This window comes from Saccopteryx leptura, chromosome 10 (assembly GCF_036850995.1).
Source record: "Saccopteryx leptura isolate mSacLep1 chromosome 10, mSacLep1_pri_phased_curated, whole genome shotgun sequence".
In the NCBI taxonomy this organism is placed as follows: Eukaryota; Metazoa; Chordata; class Mammalia; order Chiroptera; family Emballonuridae; genus Saccopteryx; species Saccopteryx leptura.
The window spans coordinates 35236454-35252360 of NC_089512.1; the positions used below are offsets into that span (position 1 = coordinate 35236454).

The window sequence follows — 15907 nt, forward strand, 5'->3', positions numbered from 1 at the left end:
AGGCTGATTAAGTCTGACTGCAATTTGATTCCATGCCTTGAACTCGTGGGGGACCCCCCCTTTGGAACTCCAATAGAATATATATCTAAAAGCAGTTTATGGTGGGTAGTCATATCCTAGGGAGGTGTTCTCTCTCGACAAAGGTCAATGCTTACTTTACTGAATCCTGTCTGCTGTCTTTTGCATCTATGATAATGTACCTGATAACATGCCTTTGGAATATGAGGGTTATGGTTATGCTATTTTTTTTTGTCATCAGGCCAGACATCCCCCCAGAGCAGGAGCCAACAGACCCTCTTATACCATGAACTATTAACTATCTTGTTCCGCCTGATGTAAAAGAAGTTTTAGCATATATACTTTGCTTTTTACCCAGTCCCATTTTTAAATGTGTGATGACCCAAGTATTTCATTGTAGGTAAAGAGAATCAGAGTTTGTTCTAGAGCATAAAGTATATCATCTACATATTGGATTAGAGTGAAATCTCTGGAAAATTCAGCACTGTTTAAATCAGCTTTTAGTATCTAAGGCAGTAGGTGGGACTCTCCACATATCCCTGGGGCATTACTATCCAATTAAATTTATAACCTTCCCAGGTGAAATCAAAGATGTGTTCCTGTTCTTTTATTTTACAGATGTGTTCAAATAGGCACTGCATGACTTTATTATCATTGAAAAATATTGGCAACCTACAGGAATAGCTGGTAATAGATTATGTGGATTTGGAACCACAGGATGTCTGGGAGTAACTATTTTATTTATAGCTTTGAGATTCTGTATAAATCTATTTTACTGGAAAGCTAGAATTACAAAGGATTATAGATAGAATTATAAATCCTTTAAGTAATCTAGTAAAATGGTCTTAATTCCAGCTACTAGTGCATCAGATCTTAAAGAATATTGGCAAATCTTGCCAATATCTGTACTGAAAAAGGCCCAAAGTTGCATTGGGATGTCCTGCAACAAACCTTCAGTCTCAAGATTATTTTTCTTTCATGGAAATTCCTTTAAAATTATTATCTTCCCAATTGGTGTAGTATTTGATTTACTTCTAAATACATTTTACCCTTCTGGAAAAGATATGTGGGCATCATTGGTTTTAAGAAAAATTTAACCGTATTAGGTTAACTGGGGCAAACTTGATTACCAAAATATATATCGTCCCTCAATATTCACTCATTGGCAAGAGACAGGTTATGATTTAATAATCATTGGTTGATTATATATTTCTACCATTTGCACATATGCTTTACTCTGAAGTAGGATGCAACTTCTTAGTTGGGTAGGGTTAAGAACAGATAAAGTAGCCCCCAGTATTTATAGGGGCCTTAACAATTTCCCTTTGTAATGGTAATTTTAACTTTTCCTAAATTGTTAGTAAGGAGAAAGTGAAATGTCCTTCCATAGTCCTTGGGACAAACATATGCTTATTTCTGTTTCTATTATTATACATACATATATATATATATAATCCCATTTCAGTTTCCTATAATTTTTAAGGTGCCCTGGCTTTTTACAATAAAAATACTCTCCTTTATAAGCGTTCCTCAGCAAACCCTATTTAGTAATTCTGTAGCTTGACCCCTAGAAACCAGTAACTATATTATTTGGAATAGATCACAACAGCCAGGATCACATATTCTAACAGTTAAATTTTAAATTTCTTTGTGAATCCATCAGGGACCTAGATAAAATCATGGAAATCTTTCATGTAGGTTAATTCTATTCTAGTCTAAGGAACATACACAATTGCTGTTCCCCTCTAGCTGAAACCAGCTTTTCTTCAAAGGGAGCTGCTAGAATTCCTGGATTATTCTTGTGTGAATTCCTATTCTTATTTTCCCCTAGGTTAGTAGGGAGTGGTAGTAGAGGAGGCAGAGATGGAAGAGAAAGGAAGGAGAGAGGGGAAGGGGGAGTCTGGACAAGGAAGCTCAGATAGCAAATATAGTGGAGAAGCTGTAGAATGAGAAAATGGGGTGTTCTCATTCATTAACTTCAAAGGCCTTCATTACTCTGAAGTAATAAAAAAATTTTTTTAAAGAATTTTTTTTTTTTTTAATTTTGAAGCTGGAAATGAGGAGAGACAGTCAGACAGACTCCCGCATGCGCCCGACCGGGATCCACCCGGCACGCCCACCAGGGGCGAAGTTCTGCCCACCAGGGGGCGACGCTCTGCCCCTCCGGGGCGTCGCTCTGCGCGACCAGAGCCACTCCAGCGCCTGGGGCAGCGGCCAAGGAGCCATCCCCAGCGCCCGGGCCATCCCCGCTCCAATGGAGCCCTGGCTGCGGGAGGGGAAGAGAGAAACAGAGAGGAAGGAGGGGAGGGGGTGGAGAAGCAAATGGGCACTTCTCCCATGTGCCCTGGCCGGGAATCGAACCCGGGTCCCCCACACTCCAGGCCGACGCTCTACCGCTGAGCCAACCGGCCAGGGCAGCCTTTTTTAAAGAATTTATCTGTGCCTCTCCCAGAAGCTCCTATGTCCGACCAATATATGCTTTACGTTCATTCAATATTAACTTTAGAGCCGGCATTTTCTAATTGAGTGCACAGAAAAAAATCACTTCAGAGGGATTACAAGTTCCCCACTTTGGCCACTTCAAGTTAAAATTTTTCCATTTTAGTAGATACTTGGCAAGTTAACCGCAGGATTATTAATGGGGGGCTGGTGTCCTTGTACAGTAAAGGTACAATTTCCCATGTTAATTTTAGTTTTCTTTGTATATCTGCAGAATCTGAACAAATTTCTAGGGATATTGTATAGGGGATTCAAGTGTGCTGTTTGTGGGTTGAGCTCCAAGGGAATTTCACCTCCCAAGTCATCTCAAATCCTCTTCTGTGTCTCAGTTTCTCTCCCTGACTGCCTAATACAGCCAGGAGGACTCAGAGCACTAAGTAACCAGCCTTTATATGCGCGTCCCCAGACAAGTTAATTATTTAATTACAGTTGATTTTGGAAGTCCCTATGGGGTGACCTATATGTCATGAGGAGTGATGCCTTCTCGATACCTCCACAGAGATTCTCAGTCACCTAAGAATACCTGAGATTCGGTCTAGAGGGAGGAAGTGCCCCTTATCTTTGGGACTGAACAAGTTCAGACTCTCATTTATCCCGCAAAGGTCTCTTTGTTCAGATTCACAGTTAGTTCCAGTTGAAAAAGGCAAAAATTCAAAACAAGCCATCCGTTATTTATCCCCTGTCCTGCCTTAACCTAGGTCTCCTCAAACCTTAACCTTTAGGGTCACCTTGAGGATTTCCAGAAACAGCTCAAATAAACTCATAAAAAATTCTTACAGGTTTAGAAGTTGTTTTACGTTGACAGAACATATTTCATTAGCAAACAAACTTATATTTTCAAAAGACGTAACAGAGATAACAAGAATCTTTATGAAGGCAAAACAAACATATTTTCTGTTAAGAACTTTAAAAAGGCCTGATGAGGCAGTGGCGCCGTGGATAGAGTGTCAGCATGGGATGCTGAGGACCCGGGTTCAAAACCCCGAGGTCACCCAGCTAGAGCGTGGGCTCACCGGCTTAAGCGCAGGGTCACTTGCTTGAGCATGAGATCTTAGACATGACCCCATGGTTGCTGGCTTGAGCCCCAAGGTCACTGGCTTGAAACCCAAGGTTACTGGCTTGAGTCCAAGGTTGCTGGCTTGAGCAAGGGGACACTCACTTTGCTATAGACCCTCTGCCAAAGCATATATGAGAAGCAATCAATGAACAACTAAGGTGCCACAACTATGAGTTGATGCTTGTCATCTATTTCCCTTCCTGTTGGTCTGTCCCTGTCTGACCCCCCTTTTCTCTAGCTAAAAAAAAAAAAATTTACAAGACACTAATTAAATTAAACTAGTCATAATATTAAATGCTTTTCTAGACCACCTGGTTAAAAGAACATTTGGAATAACTTTATTTTACAGTATCATTAATAGTTGCAGAGAAGGCAAGACTCCTTATCTGTCCTTGGTGGCCTTTTAGTATGACTGAAAAGAAAGGAGGGGATGGGCTACTGAGCCACCCCTTGGATTTTATTTATTTATTTTTTTTAATTTTTTTTTCAGAGACAGAGAGAGAGATTCAGAGAGAGGGATAGACAGACAGACAGGAACGAAGAGATGAGAAGCATCGATCATTACTTGTTGTTTTTTTTCATTGTGCGTTGCAATGCCTTAATTGTTCATTGATTGCCTTCTCATATGTGCCTTGACTGTGGGGCTACAGCAGACCGAGTAACCCCTTGCTCGAGCCAGCGACCTTGGGTCCAAGCTGGTGAGCTTTGCTCAAACCAGATGAGCCCGTGCTCAAGTTGGTGACCTCGGGGTCTTGAACCTGGGTCTTCCGCATCCCAGTCCGGACACTCTATCCACTGTGCCACTGCCTGGTCAGGCCACCCCTTGGATTTTAAAAGTACCCCCTTTTTTTGCCCTTACTCTGAGATCCTAGCATGACCCCTTCCATTTTCACAGTCCACACAGTCTGACAGGTGTTAATTCTCCTATTGTTCTCAGAACTACAGCCATTTTTCAGACCTCCAGGAAGAGGCTTTAAAATATTTACATAACCTATTCTTTTTGTTTTCTGAGATTCACTGACTGGAAAGGGGAGTGAGATCTCTTCCCCATTTTGAATTATCCACTTTTTTTCCCCCACATAGAATAGTATGAATTTCAGTCAGACAGACAGATGAGACAGACAAGAGCCCTCAAACTGAAATTGATTTCTCCTGTTTCACAGACCTGAGTACAGTTTTACACACAAACAAGATAATCACAGAACAGAGACTTGAGCATGACACAAATAAAACCTGATGGAACCTAATAGCAGAGCTGCTGCTTGGCTCTTAACTCTGAGGACAATGACACAAAGCACAGCAATTAGCATAGCAAGACCTTACAGAGTACAAAACCAAGAAACAAGTTTAGGATCCAAAAAGTCCATTCTATTTAAGTTTAAATGAGCACTCCTTACATGGTCTAATTTTAAAGCAACAATGCCCAGAGCATTTGAATACAAGAATGAAACTATTTTATTTAGTTCAATATTAGAGCTAACATTTCCAATTTTGCATGCAAGAACTTAATTTAGACCTCAAAAGAGCCATATCTTGGATCTCCTAGGTTGATACCATTTGGAGCTTTCTTTCTCTTTTGTTTGGTACCATCTTTGTCTCTAGTTATCTTAAAGGTGCGATTAAATCCTGACTGTGGCATGACTCCTGAGAGAGGCTCAACCCCCCATCCTTGCAGGTTTTTGCACTCTTGTCATTTGCTTCATCCATCTCATTTGTCCGCTCCCCTCGTTGTGATGTTAGGAGCCTCCTAGTAATTGGTGGGTTGGTATAAACCGCCAACTTGGATCAAGCATTGCCTGATACCACACTAAGCCTTATGAGGTCACCTCAGAACTACAGATTAGGACTCCACACTCACTCCGTGTCTCAGCATGACATATGCATACCACCTCCTGCACCTCCCCGACCACCAAGGAGTATGTTGGGCAAATGAGTTTGTAAAATTTGTATTTTCTGAGTTGCTCACTTTTATTGTTAAAAATGGCTGCCCAGATATGTGATCTGTGAAACTGCTAATTACCTTCCTGCTTGGGAAGGGGCTTTGTTAGGCTACTGTGTGCTGGAGGAGGGGTTTTTGCACCAAAAAGTTTTAAGAAGAAGGAGAAAGGAGAGGAAGGAGGCCATCATTTGCAGAGGAGGCAGCCAAAATGGCAGGGTGCTGAAGGAGAAGCCAGTTTGTGCAGAGATGAGGAGGGAGAAGATGTGCAGATGGGGAACCAGAGGTGACTAAGACTAGTGAGGGCCTTTGATTCTAGGAAAAACCAGAAAAGACTCTCCTGGTTGTGGAACCAGAGAACATGTGAGTGGGTTTGGGTGCCCTGTGTGTTTTTACTCGCCGGCCAGTTGCAAGGCTAGAATAAAGGCATGGCCCACCAGTTTTTGACTCCGCTGTTTCTTTATCGTCTGTCCGAATTCAGTGAGAACCTGCATGTGCTGGCTGTGATGGCCGTGACTACTGGCCATGCAGAGTACTTCACTGCACCCGCAACTTTTCTTACCTTGGTCCATGCGCAGAGTTGTCTGGTTGCTGTGATATCACCTTTTAGGGCCCCTTCTCCACATTGCTGAGGGTCCGGGGGTTGCTCGCTACCTGAGCTGGGTCATCATCCCTTTGGTTGAGAGCTGCTACAATGGAGCAGCTAGCCTCGTCTCCCTCAACAGTGGGCTGAGACCCCTCCCAAGGGGAACAGGTATCCCGGATGGGCCCCCAGATTGTTAGAGTTACAAGAAAGCAAGACTCATGGAGACAAAATACCTCAGCAAGGCAACTTTAATAACTTCTGCAGAAGGGTGTGCTGCCGCTAGTGAAAGCCGGCCAGCAAGCATGCGAGCAGGAGGTTGGGTTCTGTTTTTATCCCTAACACAGGCCCTAGGCTGGGTCTTGCCCGATTGTCTAGGGTGGTGATGTACAATCTTACTCCTTCCTGATTGGCTAGTTTTAATGGCTGCGTGAAAGGGGAAGGGAGAGGTGGGGATAGAGAAACCAGATAAAGGGGGTTGGGAAAATCCTGTTGAAGAAAAGAACATGAGGTAAACAAGTTGTTTTTCCTTCACTCAGTAAATGCTAACAACTGATAATAGACTCAATACGTATGTGATTGCTTCTTCTCAAAAAGCCCCCAAGCCAAGTATCTGAAGGTGTTGGTATGTGTTAGTCTGTTAAGTTATGTGTTATACCCGAAGGCATTTGTGGATGAAAAAGCTGTCTGGGAAAAACATTTATATAGCTTTTTTTTTTAGTAGGCAAAAAGGAGTGCCAATTCTCTGGGAAAATTTCATAAAGTTGTTGAATATAAAAGCCAGCCATTTACCATCCCTCAACACTTGGCTTCCTGTCAGGGCCACTTCTTAATCCTGCTGGGTAACCACTCTGCCAATGAAACTCCCCTGCTGGAGCGCGGGCAGCACCTGCTTCAGCAGTTGTCAGGTGGTGCCACTCAAAGCCATTGGGGTGTCAGCAGAATCACAAGAAATTGGCCTCAACTTCCTTTCTGGCTGAGTAATTTCCGGGGACTTTTGAAGAGACATTGTTATTCATTTAAGGATTGATGGATGGATAGATGGATGGTGCTGGTGGATGGATGGGCCTTTGTGGCTTCATGGGCCTCCTGATGACTCGACCATCCCAGCAGGTTTTCTGTTGTGAAAAGCTTCCTTTATCACCTTGAGCTGGAGTGGATTCCGGGCTGGTTCAGGCTCCCACTGGGGACCAAAGAGGTGACCCTGTGGAATGACAGCTGGTCTGCTTTCGGCTCTGAGGAGAGTCGTACACTGTGGCCAAGGGACCAATTCTTTAGTTTACACAGACCAACAAAACGTATCGTGTCATAAAGGGCTTGTTCAATCTGAATGAGTAATTCTCTGGTCTTGATGTATCATGTGATCTCTCTAGCGTCCCTGGCCTTGCTACTTAAAGTGTGGTCCATGGACCAGGAGCATTGATACCACCAGGAAGCTTGTGAGAAACACAGAGTCTCTGGTCTCACCTCTCCTGAATTAGAGTCCGTAGTTTAATAAGCTTTCTGGGGATTCATGCACATATTAAGGTTTGAGAAGCACAGACTCAAGAGGCCTTTCACCAGGGAGGAGTTACCAGAGTATGAGTTGGGGGTCAATCTTTTTTTTAAATAATTAAATTTATTGAGGTAACATCAGTTAAAACATTTGAATCAAGCTTAATAAAAGCCAACTATTATATAAAAATATATATTATGGGGTTTTTTTGTTGTTTTTTTTTACAAGGACAAAGAGAGAGTCAGAGAGAGGGATAGATAGGGACAGACAGACAGGAACGGTGAGAGATGAGAAGCATCAATCATCAGTTTTTTGTGGTGACACCTTAGTTGTTCATTGATTGCTTTCTCATATGTGCCTTGACCGCGGGCCTTCAGAAGACCAAGTAACCCCTTGCTCGATCCAGCGACCTTGGGTCCAAGCTGGTGAGCTTTGCTCAAACCAGATGAGCCTGCGCTCAAATTGGCGACCTCGGGGTCTCGAACCTGGGTCCTCTGCATCCCAGTCCGATGCTCTATTCACTGCGCCACCGCCTGGTCAGGCATATGTTATGTTTTTAAGGCCTCAATTTTCTGGACTTTTTATTTACTCAATTTGTTTTTCATTTGTTTTATTAAAGACAGTATAATTTATGTCTAGTAAAACTCACCCTTTATAGTATATTGTTCTGTGGATTTTGACAAATGTATCACTTCTATATAATAAAACAACTTTTTTAGTATATGGTTCTATCAATTTTGATAAATGTGTTTAGTCATATAATCATTACCACAACCAAGATGCTAGAACAGTTTCTCATCCCCCCCAAATGCCTTTGTGCTCCCACTTTGTAGTTCATCTCTCCATCACTCCCTGCCTCTGAAAATACGTTGATCTCTTTTTTGTCCCTATTGTGTTGCCTGTCCCAGAATATCATGTAAGTGGACTCATCACTTAGCACCCTAGGCCCCAGCTGTAACTGGATAGTAGGTATGGCTGTGGATCTAGATCTATGAATATTCATGTGTTAGATCCTTCTAGGTCTGGGTGCCTTTATTTGTCACACAATGAACAGTTGATACAAGGAGAGCCAGGTGGGTTAAAGTCCCAGGTACTTCATAAGGAGTTGTTCCTAAGGTTTCTGGATCCATGACACTTGCTATTAGAGCAACTCACTACCTAGGAAATTCTGAAGCTGATCATCCAATTTCCCTTTAGAGATTCGTCAGGTTTTGCCGGTTGCTAGAGTCCTTACTGCCTGAGAACAGGGGGATAGGGGTGATCTCCACTGTTTTGCTCAGTAGGACAAAGTTCTGGAAGAGGGATCCACTTCACTAAGTCTCAGCCCAAGAATGGGATGCCATGGAGAAGCCCTGAGGGTCTGGAGGAGCTTCTGAGCCCATTTCTCCAGTTGAAAGTTGGGAGGCAGAGGAAAAATAAAGTATTTGACAGCATAAATGTGTGTCTTCCTTTTGGGGACTACATTTTATACATATCTCAGACTTCTTGAAGTTATTATTGGTGCTCTTGTCATTTTTTTATGTCTTTCCTCCAACCCCCATTTATTTTGGATAATTTCTATTACTATGTCTTCAATTTAACTAACCTTTTCTTCTGTAATATCTAATTTGCTGTTAGTCTCATCCATTATATTTTCCATCTCAGACATTGTAGTTTTCACCTCTGGAAGTTTTATTTGAGTCTTTCGTACATCTCCCACATCTCTGCCTAACATGTTCAATACTTTCTTTAGCTATTTGAACAAGTAGAATGCAGTTATAATAATTATAATGTCCTTCTAATTCTAACATCTTTGCCATTTCTGGGTTGCTTTCAGTTTATTTTTCTTATTATAGGCCATGTTTTCCTACTTCTTGGTATGCCTGATAATCTTTGATTGAATGTTAAGCACTGTGAATTTTATACCTTTCTGGGTGCTGGATATTTTTGTATTGCAATAAATAGTTTTGAACTTTGTTTCAGGATTCAGTTAAGTTACTTGAAAACAGTTTGAGCCCTGGCTGGGTAGCTTGACTAGTTAGACTAGCATCATGCTGGAGTGTAGGGATTGCTGGTTTGATCCCCAATCAGGGCACATACAGGAACAGATTGATCTTTCTGTCTGTCTGTCTGTCTCTCTCTCTCCCTTTCTCTCTTGATAAAATCAATAAACTTTTTTTTAAAAAAAGAAAGAAAACAATTTGATACTTTTAGGTCTTACTTTTAGCTTTGTCTTGTGGGATCAGGGCAGCAATGAATCTATGGCTGATAATTGCCCACTATTGAGGCAAACCCTTCTGTGTATTCTACTCCATGCCAGTGGATTATCAGATTCGATAATAAATGTCAGTTGCAGGTACGAAGAGGCACTGTTTCTGGCCCTGTGTGGGCTCTAAGGGGCTGCTCTTTCTAGCCCTTTTACACAGTTTTCCCTTCCCCTTGGTAATTTCCTCACATAGATGCACTGATCTATAGTTAACTGAATCATTACTGTCTGTGTGGGTATACAGAGGTTTTTCTTTTCAAAAATGTAAAAGCTGCCTTTGTTTTATTATGTTTGTTTCTTAGTTACATACAGTGTTTCCATGGGTCCAAAGTTAAATATTTAAAAAGGCATTTTAAAGAGGACCAGCTTCTATCCTGATCCTTACCCTATTCTCTCCCTTCCCCAATAGGGAATCATTATTTAAAATTCTATAGCTCATCCTTTCATTTAAAAAATATATTCAAATATATATTATATATTCAAATAAATGTGTCCTCCCTTTCACTTCTTAAAAAATTGGTAGCACATTATACAAACTTGTATCAGCTTCATTTAGCAATATCTCCTAAAGACTACTTCATAGTAACTATAGCAATATACTTCATTCCTTTTTATAGCTTCTGAGTTCTCCTTTGTACGGATGTACCATTGTTTATTTAACCTGTTCCCTAGATGAACATATCTGATTTTCTAGTCTTTAGCTATTAAAAATAGTACTATAATAGCATCTAGCTCATTTGTTTTATTGCCAATTTATCTTTTTCTTTTTTTTTGTTTTTGTTTAGTGTGTCCGTAAAGTCATGGTGCACTTTTGACCGGTCACAGGAAAGCAACAAAAGACGATAGAAATGTGAAATCTGCACCAAATGAAAGGAAAACTCTCCCAGTTTCATACCTATTCAGTGCAGTTCAATGTGGGCTCAGCATAGATTTTTTTAGGGCTCCTTAGGTAGCTATCCCGTATAACTTTTACAGCAGGGGTCCACAAACTACTAGCGGAGGGCCGCATGCGGCCCCCTGAGGCCATTTATCCGGCCCCTGCCGCACTTCCAGAAGGGGCACCTCTTTCATTAGTGGTCAGTGAGAGGAGCATAGTTCCCATTGAAATACTGGTCAGGGCCCTGGCCAGTTGGCTCAGTGGTAGAGCGTCGGCCTGGCGTGCAGAAGTCCTGGGTTCGATTCCCGGCCAGGGCACACAGGAGAGGCGCCCATCTGCTTCTCCACCCCTCCCCCTCTCCTTCCTCTCTCTCTCTCTCTCTCTCCCCCTCCCGCAGTGAGGCTCCATTGGAGCAAAGATGGCCCGGGTGCTGGGGATGGCTCCTTGGCCTCTGCCCCAGGCACCTGAGTGGCTCTGGTCGTGACAGAGCGACGCCCCAGAGAGGCAGAGCATCGCCCCCTGGTGGGCAGAGCGTCGCCCCCTGGTGGGCGTGCCGGGTGGATCCTGGTCGGGTGCATGCAGGAGTCTGTCTGACTGTCTCTCCCCGTTTCCAACTACAGAAAAATACAAAAATAAATAAATTAATGAATTAATTAAAAAAAAAAAAGAAATACTGGTCAGTTTGTTGATTTAAATTTACTTGTTCTTTATTTTAAATATTGTATTTGTTCCCGTTTTGTTTTTTTACTTTAAAATATGTGCAGTGTGCATAGGAATTTGTTCATAGTTTTTTTTTATAATCCAGCCCTCCAACGGTCTGAGGGACAGTGAACTGGCCCCCTATGTAAAAGTTTGGGGACCCCTGCTCTACAGACTCATCACTGACTGATGGCCTACCAGAACGGGGTTTCTCCACCAAACTGCTGGTTTCCTTCAACTGCTTATCCCACCGAGTAATGTTATTCCCATGTGGTGGCGCTTCGTTATAAACGCGCCAATATTCACGTTGTACTTTGGATTTAGTGAGCCACAGAACACACTGAACTTTCCTCTGTACCGTCAACATCTTGACTGGCATGGCCGTGGGCTGCTCCGCTGTATACACGGTGTTATGTCATCATCTGTGCATGAGCACATGCTGCCACATCATCCTACAGAAACTGGGAGGGTTTTCCTTTTATTTCGTGCAGATTTCACATTTCTATCGTTTTGTTGTTTTCCTGTGACCAGTCAAAAGTGCACCATGACTTGATGGACACACTGTATTTTTCCAAAATGAGAAGTGGGAAGGCAGACAGACTCCCGCATACACCTGACTGGGATCCACCTGGCATGCCCACTAGGGGGCAATGCTCTGCCCATCTGGGGCATTGCTTCATTGAGGCTGGAGCCATTCTAGCACCTGAGGCAGAGGCCATGGAGCCATCCTCAGCACCCGGGCCAACTTTGCTCCAGTGGAGCCTTGGCTGTGGGAGGGGAAGAGAGAGATAGAGAGAAAGGAGAAGGGGAAGGGTGGAGAAGCAGATGGGCGCTTCTCCTGTATGTCCTGGCTGGGAATTGAACCCGGGACTTTCACAAGCCGAGCCGATGCTCTGCCGCTGAGCCAACTGGCCAGGGCCCCAATTTATCTTTGACATAGATTTCTGGATGTGGGACTGCTTGATTGAAGGATAAATACATATATGAAGGCATATACGTATTTCCAAATGCCATTTTGTGTTCCCACCAGCAGTATATATATGATAATGCCTTTCTCCAGTTTCCCCACACAGTATCTTTCAGACTTCTGGATTTTATGTTTTATATTATCTTTCTGTATCTATCAACCTATCTTATCTATCTGTCTATCTATCTATCATCTATCTATCTATCTACCTACCTACCTTTCTCTCTGTCTCCTTTATAAATATAGTTTTACATGGGGGTGTCTATTTTATTTGCTGTTCCTATATTTTTTAGAATTTAGGAAGCTGTGTTTTCATCTCTCTCAGCAAACAAATTTGAGACTCAAGGCCACAAAATGTACCAAAGCCTAGATTTGCAATGGGAGGGAAGAAGTCGCTTTTGGCCTCAGGTTTCAACTTCGCTTTACAGAAACATTGTTAATTGGGAATCAGGTGATGTTACTTGCACAGGTTAATAAAAAGTGACACTTTTTTTTCTTTTTTGCGTTTAGCCAGTGATTTTTGTGTGAATTATCTTAAGCAGCGAAAGGATTTATGGTGCTTTAAACATGTAGGGGGAATGACCTGTCTGGGGCTGCTGATTGGGTGATGTCAGTTAATTAATGCGTGTGTGGTGATGGGCAGCATTGTGCCCAAATCACTGCTCCTACAAGCAGGCATTTAACCTAGAGTGTTTATTAAGGAAGGTGAAAAGCAAGGAGGTTGTCATGGAGCTGCTAGTGCTCTGGTGTCTTTAGTGGGCTGCACTCATAACTTACTTGCGTGAGCATACCTGACATGGTGTGTGCCTCTTCCGATGCTCAAAACTGGTTTCTGCATTTGTGTGTCATAGAGACCCATCGTGGACAGATGGTACTAGATCTTATGTCAGCTGCTATAGCTGGGGACTTCCTTGAGTGCCTCAGGGCTGCGGAGAGATCCCTGGCAGTTTCATCTTTGACTTCTCATGTCAGCTGTTTGTAAAGGTCTTGCCAAGGTCAGAGCGCAGCCCCTGGCCAAGTGCCGTGATGAGGGCAGCAGTTAACTATTTAGAAGCTGCAGAAGGTACATGGAGGTTCTCTATGTAATAACACTGAGGGCAAATGTGATTGGCTCAGTCTCAGATGGCTCGTGAGTTCATTAATTTTTTATTTTTCACTTTCAATCACAGGAAGACCTTGACCGAGGAAGTTCAAACTGAAGATGAGAAGCCGACGACCTTTATGGTCCTTCTCATTAACTTGACATATAGCTCATGGTGTAGTAGCAATCACTTATAAAAACGACTGTAGAGCACTAAGCACTTACTAAAATGTTTCCAAGACAGAGCAGCACGGGGTTTGTTACAGCATCAGCTCAGGTTCTGACCTGGACGCAATCCGCAGCAGTGTTTATGTGGAGGGAAGCTCGCTCTCTGAGCCCTCCTCGTCTGCCCCAGGAGTGTGCTACGCCAGAGCCCCTCTATTGCATGAGGCTCTCCCCACATATCTCTGAAGTGGGCAAGACTCTCCATTTCATAAGTAAAGAGGTTGTATTCCAGGAGGTTAAGAAATTTTCCAGCTACATTGCAGCTGGTAAGTGGCAAGACTGTTTCAATTATAAGTCTTGTTAATTCTGAAACCAGTGCTGGTAACCACTGCCAAGTTGGGATGGTGACAGTGGCAGCTGAGTGACACAAAAGCCTGGCTCCCCTCGGCAACTCTAAAGGAGGCTTTTAATTGCCACAAGCCTTGTAGGTACCTGGTGTCATGCTCTGGAACCTGCTTGTTCCCACTTGATAGTCAAAAGTACGTACCAACCCACTTTAAAGATGAGAAGTCTGAGATACAAAGAGGCTAACTAAGTAAAACACCCAAGGCCAAAGCCAGCATCCCGGCTGGTCTGCTGCTATCAAATTTGATGCCCTTCTGCATGCTTTTCTGGGTTGTTGGGTGTTTGAAGTCTGAATTTTGACAGCATCTCATTCTCTGAGTCCAGGCTTCTGATTTGTCAAGGATATATATTTAATACAAATAACTTACTATTTCAGGATGTCCAAGAGCTTTATGAATAAAGCTCATTCTGTCTCGCTGATTGAAATAACCCTTCAGTGGAGAAACAGATGAAGTGATGGTTCTTTTCTCCTCCGCTTTCTAAATCTCATTGAAAAGGTGTTAGTTATGCCTTCAAAGTTCCATTTCTTAAATAAAAAGTCAGTGTGAGGCAGCACAGCTGCTGATTGAAACCAGCATTTTAATTTCAAAACAACAAAAGCTTATATGTAAGAAAAACTCGGTGACCGGCAAATAGGGCTTCTTGCTCAAAGAATAGTGGTTCTAAATTTACATGTAATATTTAAGAGAGCCTTAAAGAGCCAAGTAGAGCCTGACCAAGAGGTAGCACAGTGGACAGAGTGTCAATCCGGGCACTGAGGGTCTAGGTTTGAAGACGTGTGGTCTCAAGCCTGAGCATGGGCTCACCAGCTTGAGTGCGGGGTCGCCAGCTTGAGTGTGGGATCATAGACATGACTCCATGGTCGCTGGCTTGAGCAAGGGTCACTAGCATGGCTGGAGGCCCCCGGTCAAGGCACATATGAGAAAACAATCAATGGACAGCTGAGGTGCCGCAACTACGACTGATGTTTCTCATCGCTTTTCCTTTCTCTCTCTCTTTAAAAAACCGGGGGAGCCAGATAGACTTCTTACTCAGCTATCTCAGGGCCAGCAATCAATCAATTGTGCTTTTCTTCTGAGTCTGTTAGGTGTGAGGTAGTAAGTGTAGCGAGGCACATAGCAACGGAGACACCTTACGCCCTAGCGAGGGAGATTGGACACCTGGAGTGTGAGTCACAAGACTGGAATGTATGGCAAGTGCCACCTGAGCGGAGCCAGTGCCCAGAAGTTCAGACGAGGAGCCTGTCTCTTCGAACTGAACAGAAAGGTCCACGCGCTGCTCAGATGCTGTCTTCTTCATCGAAGAGACGTGCTGCCTTTATGGTCCTTCCCAGGACCATATGTTTCCCTGGCCCAGGCATGATGTCACCCCTCCCTGTGAAGGTGAGGCTCAGCCTCATCACTTTACCTGCCTATCAGCCACCTCGGCCCTGCCCTTCCAGGTCTGTGCAACTTTCACTCAAGTCCTACGTCCACGTCCTGTTGTAGTTGACAGCCCTTCCCAAGACGTCTGCAAACCCCTGGGTATTGTGACTATCTCATCCTCTGTCTTGATTGTCTTCATTCTGCAACGCCGTGGTCTAGACTGAAACTCTAGCTTCTTTATCCATTTTCCATAATACTCCTACTCAGCATCCTTGAGTGCACGGGGCTTTTATTTGTTTGAACATTTGGAAGCTGATGATAAAGGCTTCATGTCATGAAGACTTAAGCAACTTCAGACTAATAATTAGGCATCTCTCTTGTTTAAAAATGCTCATTGGCCACCTGCTGCAAGTGGACTCACTGCAAAGCAGGCTCTGAAATGATTTTGCTGCAAAGGGGGGCTGGAATCCATACACGTGGCGGGAGGGGAGGAAGCAGGATTGGGCAGAGGGAGAA

At 43.3% G+C, this 15907-nt stretch overlaps 1 protein-coding gene across 5 annotated transcripts in view; it reads left to right on the top strand.

Annotated features, from left to right (window-relative positions):
* Nucleotides 1-15907, top strand: part of NEK11 (NIMA related kinase 11) — a 290594-nt gene that overhangs the window by 248144 nt on the left and 26543 nt on the right. Inside the window, exons 16-17 of one of the 5 annotated variants that reach the window (XM_066351281.1) lie at nucleotides 8609-8661; nucleotides 13546-13576. The exons of the other annotated variants lie outside the window; for them this stretch is intronic. Coding sequence (XP_066207378.1) covers nucleotides 8609-8661; nucleotides 13546-13556 — 64 coding nt within the window. The 3' untranslated portion in view covers nucleotides 13557-13576. Of the gene's footprint in view, nucleotides 1-8608; nucleotides 8662-13545; nucleotides 13577-15907 lie in introns of those variants that run through there. 5 annotated transcript variants of the gene reach the window in all.